This window comes from Ostrea edulis, chromosome 3, assembly GCF_947568905.1.
Source record: "Ostrea edulis chromosome 3, xbOstEdul1.1, whole genome shotgun sequence".
Classification (NCBI taxonomy): domain Eukaryota; kingdom Metazoa; phylum Mollusca; class Bivalvia; order Ostreida; family Ostreidae; genus Ostrea; species Ostrea edulis.
This window is the reverse complement of record NC_079166.1, coordinates 20,081,334-20,089,069: the sequence shown is the minus strand read 5'-3', so window position 1 is coordinate 20,089,069 and position 7,736 is coordinate 20,081,334. Positions and strand designations below refer to the sequence as shown.

Here is a 7,736-nt window from a genome sequence, read left to right as displayed (position 1 = left end):
CAAGCTTTATATGTACACTACATGTATGTAATAACAAAAAAAGTTTCTTTTTCATAAAAAGGCGGGAGGGGGGGTGGGGGGTGCTACATGTATGTGCCTGCGTCAGCATTAGTGATCATAAACTATACGGTTTAGACATGTTGTTTAAGTCTTCTTTTTTTATCCTATTGTTACCTCTACGCAAAAGAGTTCCTTGTTGCCATAGCAATTTAAGATTCTAGACTTAGACTTAAGTTCAGACAATCTTAGTTAAGATTTGCTTAACTTCGTTTTATGATCCATTTAAGTCAGCAATCTTAGCTAAGTTCAAATCTTAATTTAAAGTCAAAATTTTGACTTAACTTTAAGACAGTTTCATGATCCATTAATTCATATTGTACTTAATACATAAATATGTAATTCATTATACGTGCAGATAATATAAATACAATTTGCAAAACTGTCTCAAGACATTTGTGCTCAGGAGTGAACATCCTTATTAAGGATATTCTCAACAGTTCCAACTTTTCCTGGAAAAAGTTACAGAAAATATGAGCTTATGATTGTATAGTGCACTGCTAGGGTAGATGATACAGCGATCTGGAATTACATGTGTATAATACAAATCTATGTTTACATACTACAAGATCTACAACAGACCGGGTTTCATGAAGGTCTGCCTCACAAAATGCATCAACAGACCAAGCTTGATGGTCCTAGGCCTCAGATTGTGCAAGACATATCCAAACACATTTTGAACACATTTTGAATACATATTGTCATTAAATTCTAGAAGGAGGACACGGTGACCTATTTTGGGGTCACAACACATGTAACACCCCCACCCCCCTCCCCCCACCCCCACATCCCCGAAACACCAGCTGACCAGGTTTGATAGTCCAAAGTTTCATCAGAGTCTGAAAGACATGACCCACACACACAAAATATTTGACAGACGGACGGACAGATGGGAATGGTGTATAACAGCAATTTTCAGAGGAGACAGATTTTGTCTAGTAACAGTCATGTTGATTGTCTGTACAGGTGTATTCATTGAACCATTACGGTCAGTATGACTATGAGGATTGGATGCAGTTAATAATTTCCTCATTCTCCTGGGGTGCTTCTCGCCCGTCTTTCTCCCTCAGATTCCAGAACTATCTGTGGACATGGTTAACGTTGTTTGTCTCTGAATGGTTTACAAATGACACTTTTACAGAAATTGTTTTCTTTAATCTTTTTTCTACAAAATCAAAATTAAATAACAATCAAATATAATGAACAAACACATTACCTCTGATAAATAGTAGACAAAAAGAAAACTATGACTAGATAACTGACAACATCATGCAGGCCCTCCTGCAAGCTCGGACCGATGTTCACAAACTTGACCCTGACTTTGACCTCATGGTCCAAATTCTAGTGTTCTGTCTTTCACTTTTTCCTACTAGCCTTGTCCTAAAGATAATTTCAGCTCATGAAAAAATCCCTAAATCAAAGTGCCGTACGATCAAAATGTAAATATCAATTTTGTTACCTTCACTTCAAATTGTAGAAATGTTTTCCTCTATGTGTCGTGAGATTGAGTAATCATCACTGTGTGTTGTGAGATTGAGTAATCGCCACTATGTGTAGTGAGATTGACCAATCATCAGTATAATATACACTTCTGTGAATGCAATCCTTTTCCATACAAGACAACCAAACACAACTTTGGTATAAGCCAGGTGTAAGCCAGGCAAGCTTGTCGGGCAGCCGGTGTTTAATAACTTTACAACAAATATACTACATACATGTTAACTGACATGAACAAGTTTTATGCAAGTACGGAATCAAATAACAAAATGTCAACAACAAAAAAACCATCATTGACGTTAAAAACCGCCCAGGAAAAACCATAGATAAAATATTTGAAAAAACTATGGAAACTTGTGTCCGAAAGCAAGTGTTAAGTAATGTCTAAGGGTGAATATCGGACCTTATCCATAATTAAATATAATAATAAAAAAAATTGTGCTACGTGCACTTCGTGAGACTGGCTTAGAATGACCCAACTCGTGATATCGACACTTTATATCGGCTTTCCTATGGTCACGCCTTGTAGTACTACGCATAGGCATTCGAACACGTTCCTATCATACCACGTTTTCCCGCTATTCTTCGAAACTTGGAAAACTACATTATGTGTCATGAGATTGAGTAATCATCACTATGTGTCCTGATATTGAGTAATGATCACCATGTGTCGTGAGATTGAGTAATCATCACTATCTGTTGTGAGATTGACCAATCATAATGGTGTGTCGTAAGATTGACCAATCATCACTATGTGTCATGGGATTGAGTAATCATCACTGTGTATCATGAGATTGAGTAATCATCACTATCTGTTGTGAGATTGACCAATCATCACTATGTGTCGTGAGATTGACCAATCATCACTATGTGTTGTGACATTGAGTAATTATCACCATGTGTCGTGAGATTGAGTAATCATCACAATGTGTCGTGAGATTGAGTAATAATCACTATGTGTCGTGAGATTCAGTTATCACCACTATGTGTCGTGAGATTGAGTCATCATCACCATGTGTCGTGAGATTGAGTAATCACCACTATGTGTCGTGATATTGACCAATCATCACTATGTGTCCTTACATTGATTTAAAACCTCTTACGTGTCATGAGTTTGAGTTTTCTTCTTTTCCCACAAATACAGCTGGCTTCATAAAACAGAAACGGCACAGTCAGGAGAATGAAGCTGGTGAGTAGTACCACCATGTCGTCCTTCAAGTGTCGGGTACAGTTGAGATCTCGCTCCCCTCCCCACATTAAACGGGTGTAATTCATCTACAGGTAAAGACAATCAGCTATATGTAAAGGGCTAATTAGTGTGTTGGTTAGGTGGTACCTTGTTTAAACAAGAGGCCCATAAGCTACATCGCTCACCTGAGTCACCTTGGCCTATATCTGTAGACTTTCCATATATATTTGCATGTAAAACCTTAGTCCCTATTGAGGTCCCAACCTACCCTCGGAGGCCATGATTTTTACAAACTTGAATCTGCACCATGTCAGGAAGCTTTCATGTAAATGTCAACTTCTTTGGTCTAATGGTTCTTGAGAAGAAGATTTTTAAAGATTTTCTCTATATATTTTTCTATAAAATTTGATCCCCTATTGTGGCCCCAACTTATCCATGGAGGCAATGATTTGAACAAACTTTAATCTACATTATGTCAAGAAGCGTTTTTGTAAACCTCAGCTCTTCTGGCTCCGTGGTTCTTGAGAAGAAGATTTTTAAAGATTTTCCCTAAATATTTCTATGTAAAACCTTGATCTCCTTTTGTGACCCCAACCTACTCCCGGGGCCATGCAAATTTGTAGAAATTTAAATTTGTACTTTGTCAGGAGGCTTTTATGTAATTCTTAATAGCTCTTCTGGCTCATTGGTTCATGAGAAGAAGATATTTAAAGATTCTCCCTATATATTTCTATGTAAAGCTTTGATCCCCTATTGTGGCCCCAACCTAAACCCAAGGGTCATGATTTGAACAAACTTGAATCTGCACTATTTCAGGAAGCTTCCAATGTCAGCTCTTCTGGCTCATTGGTTCTTGAGAAAAAGATTTTTAAAGATTTTCCCTATATATTTCTATGTAAAACTTTGATCCCCTATTGTGACTCCATCCTATCCCCGAGGGCCATGAATTGAACAAACTTGAATATGCATTATGTCAGGAAGTTTTATGTAAATGTTAGCTCCTCTGGCCCAGTGGTTCTTAAAAAAGATTTTTAAATGACCCTACCCTAATTTTACATTTTTGTGATTATCTCCCCTTGCAAGGGGCAAGGCCCTTTATGTGAACAATCTTCAAAGCCCTTCACCCAATAATGCATGTGGCCAAGTTTGGTTGAAATTGACTCAGTGACTCTGGAGAAAGGAATGAAAATGTGAAAAGTTTAAAACGACGCCGACGACAGACAACGGACCAATTTTGATCAGAAAAGCTCACTTGAGCCTTTGGCTCAGGTGAGCTAAAAAGCGTAGTAGTTTCCTGTCATTCAGTAACGGTTTTAAGAATTTGATGTTGCTGACAAACGTTAGATACACACTTCACACTCAATGTAAAACCAAAGAAAAATGGAAAATATGAGAATTAAACAATGGAATGCTTTCTTTGTTGTTTCATCAAGTGATGAAGGTAGCGAACATTCGAGGGGAAGAAATTATGCAATGATTGTTACCTTCATCCCCTGATGAAACAATAAAGAGACATTTTATTGTTTATATTTATGTTTTTATGTATTGTTTTAAAATATAAACTAGATATATGTATAAGTACAGGGTTTTATCCAGCATTTAAATGTTACTACGCATTTTATATTTAAGGGCAATGTTTGAGAATGGAGTCATGAGCTTCCTGGGTAGGGGGTGGGAGACATCCATGGAATAAACATCCACAGATTATAACAGCCATATAAATTGATTGATTACTTATAGTATCTATATTGTAAGTCTGACAATTATAGAAAATGACTTTGAATATATAGAACTGATTTTTGTTGAAAATTCTCCTACAATTTTGTGAAGTTTCTACAAATGAAGGAGATTTTTATTATGTGGAAGGGGAAATATCCATTTGTTGCCAATATAAGAGAAAAGATTCAGTGAATATAAATATCATTACAATATTGCCTATATGTTGATCATTTTCATTGGTTCACGGTAATACATCTACATGGTGGGTGTAACCAGTCAACAGAGCATGTTTTCTCCTCCTAGTCACCTGATCCCACATCCAGGATGTTCATTGTTCAGTGTCTGCCCTAATCTTAATTTTGTATTCTTTACAGAAGGTACCAGATTGATACAATACATGTACGTTATCTTCACGTTTTCATCAGTGAAATTCATAAATATACACGTACTTACCATATCAACGAGATCCATGCATATTTTACCACTATAGATTTTCCTCATGTCCACAAAGTGAAAAATGAGTTCTCTATATTCGTGTTTGCATGCTCTGCAAACTGTTGAATTGATGAACTAAGAAAAAACCCATATTTTAGTAGTATTTTGTATTTACAAATGCAGATACATGTAACAAACATTCCTGTATTAATGATTTTCTATACGCAACATACTGTGCTATCTTTCATGAGGACCAAAATACTATAGATTTATTTTGTATATCAAAATTTCATGAATCTGACATCTTTGTTGCTAAATGACATTAAAGCAATACAAGCTGGAACTGATGGTATTTTTCAACTATCCAATTATGCATTAAATAACACCTATCGGTATAACTAAAATATATAATCCCCAAGATCTGAAGAAAAATTCAGCAAAATAAACAAGGGAATATTGTTTGAGAGCATACCTACAATTAGCGTTTCGTATAAACTGCCATTACGTCGTATACAAGGACATGGGAATGAGAACTGCCGAACATAATCAGGTTGCTGAGGCCGAGGTTATATACAAAGATGGAAACTGACGTGAGTAACTACAAGTGTCGTTTGTTTTTAAATATTACATCGTTTCATGAATGACAAGAAGTACATTAAGTGTAAGAAAGTAATGATTACGCAAATGTGCCACTCAAATAAAACTTTGAAAGTGAATTTTCTATAAAATTGGCGTGATAAATTGTTTATAAATCTGACACATGCCCAGCGCCTCTCTTTTGCTTTCTCCGAACTGATGACCTTCGAGGTCAATGCAAATCGTACATCGCACTGACAATAATAAAGTGCAATGCACTGACAGGATGACAATGATTCATGAATCGACATTTTCTGCTGATTTAACGGGTTTATTGCTTCAGATTCACTCTGATTATATTAAGGTGACACCAATATCCTGGTCTACCTCTGATGACAGCGCACCTTGAAATTCCAAAAGACGTTAGAAACATCCACTGAAGTATCACGATGTCAGGTTTCCCATTTGACAGTTCTTTGGTTGATGGTTTTACTTGCTACATGTTATATTCCTATTGGAGTAAACTCAGTAATGTTGGTGAAAAGATGGACAAAGTGTCAAACATCATTTAAAACGGTGAAGAGTATTTCCTCTTGTCCAACCACTGACGAATCATATACATTGAGAGCTCAAGTGATGAAGTGTGAATCATATAGAGCCTGTGATGGGGAACCATGCGTCTACCACTGTGCTATAAATCCATGGGGAAATTCAACTGTGGAAGTGTGCGCACCTAAAACTGTTATAACAGACCACTATTGTCCTCATTTTAGCACAGGGGTTGGAAGAATATTAGAACACTATAGTTACCGATGTAAAGATTGTCCTTTCAATTATCTATCAACAACATCTTACAAAATTTAATACAAGTCATGTTACGACTTGATAAAAGCACCAGATCATAAAGATTCATCATCAATATTGACATCATCTCCCGAGCAACAAACATCTGGAAACTTCCGTAATGAGATTTCATGCAATGATCAGATACATCAAAACAGGCATGGGCGTAGAAAAAAAAGAAAATGTGCAGTTTAACTACCATCATGTCTCCCATACAGAAACAACCAACAGAGAACATATCCTTACAGGGAGAATCTGGATTTACCCTCCCAAATGATTCAAGATCTGGATATGAACCACCCACCATAATAGGAATAGTTCTCGGAATTCTTGCGTTAATAATTTTCATTTCTATTGTTGTCGCTTTGTCATACAGAAGGGGAAAGCATTCAGATTTTGCGAGTTGTCTACAAGAAAAAAATACAAAAAATGATACAATGGATAACAACAAAGCAGAAATTGAAGATTTCTTACAGAAATAAGAAAAATTGTGAGAACTTTAAATTATCAGAGGTGTCATGCTAATCTATCTCTTATTTTAAGTAATTGAATCTTGATATATACATTTTTAATATCGCTAACAAGGTATTTATGAGTGTGGTATCTGACATGTAGGAAAAGGGGGCAGGCTTTACTTGTCAAGGATTTTCTTAATAGTAAGTATATCTCATTAATGCCCATGGATTTATTATTCTAACATGCCATACATCCACCTTCCATGGCATGAATTGAGATTTGCATGTATTGCATCTAAGGCGAGAGAAATTTAATTTTTAGTTTTACGGATTTTTTTTTTCAAAAAATTTGGGGGGGGGGGGGGGGCGGGGGGGGACAGATAATCTTTATTCTTCAGTCAAAATTTGATCACACATTTACGTCTTGCTCTTTAATGCAATCCATGTTGCTGGTTGACACAGGAAACTTGTCACGAACATTTGAAATTGACTCGCGGAATATCGCATTGTGTCAATTTCTTGGACATGCCAATTAACAAAAGGATAAGGTTTTTAGATACTCAGAGATTACTGGTAACATAATCAAACCTTTCCTAACACTTTCCAGCACCTGCAAAGGTACATTCTTCATAGCACATTAGTTTTAAGGGCCTTACCATCATCTAAGTAATGCTAGCTATCAAGTAAATGGAGGTTCCCCTGACTCTTACACCCGCTTTTATATTGTGACATGTGCGGGGAAGAGTCAGAGCGGACTCCATATTGAAAAGTGGAAATTCAGTGACACCAGCTGGTGCCGCTGCTTTATCTACCTCTTACAACTCTATTTCGCGGATCTATATTCCAAGACGCGAGGATTCAGTTATCGGAAGATTATTCGGGGAGGGGGGGGGATGAGTCGGCAGATCTGTAAAACAAACAATTAAATTTCTCTTGGCCTAGCATGTATTCAATAGAACCATTTG

The 7,736-nt window shown here is 36.6% G+C and overlaps 1 protein-coding gene across 1 annotated transcript; it reads right to left on the bottom strand.

The window, feature by feature from the left end:
- Positions 1-852: 852 nt before the first annotated feature.
- On the bottom strand, positions 853-5,022 carry LOC130052545 (osteopetrosis-associated transmembrane protein 1-like). The gene is made up of 3 exons (XM_056157714.1): positions 4,916-5,022; positions 2,658-2,829; positions 853-1,222 (listed from the first exon to the last, which is right to left on the bottom strand). The coding sequence occupies exons 1-3, from the start codon at positions 4,961-4,963 to the stop codon at positions 1,137-1,139; spliced, it is 306 nt and encodes a 101-aa protein (XP_056013689.1). The 5' UTR covers positions 4,964-5,022; the 3' UTR covers positions 853-1,136.
- Between the last annotated feature and the right edge of the window lie 2,714 nt (positions 5,023-7,736).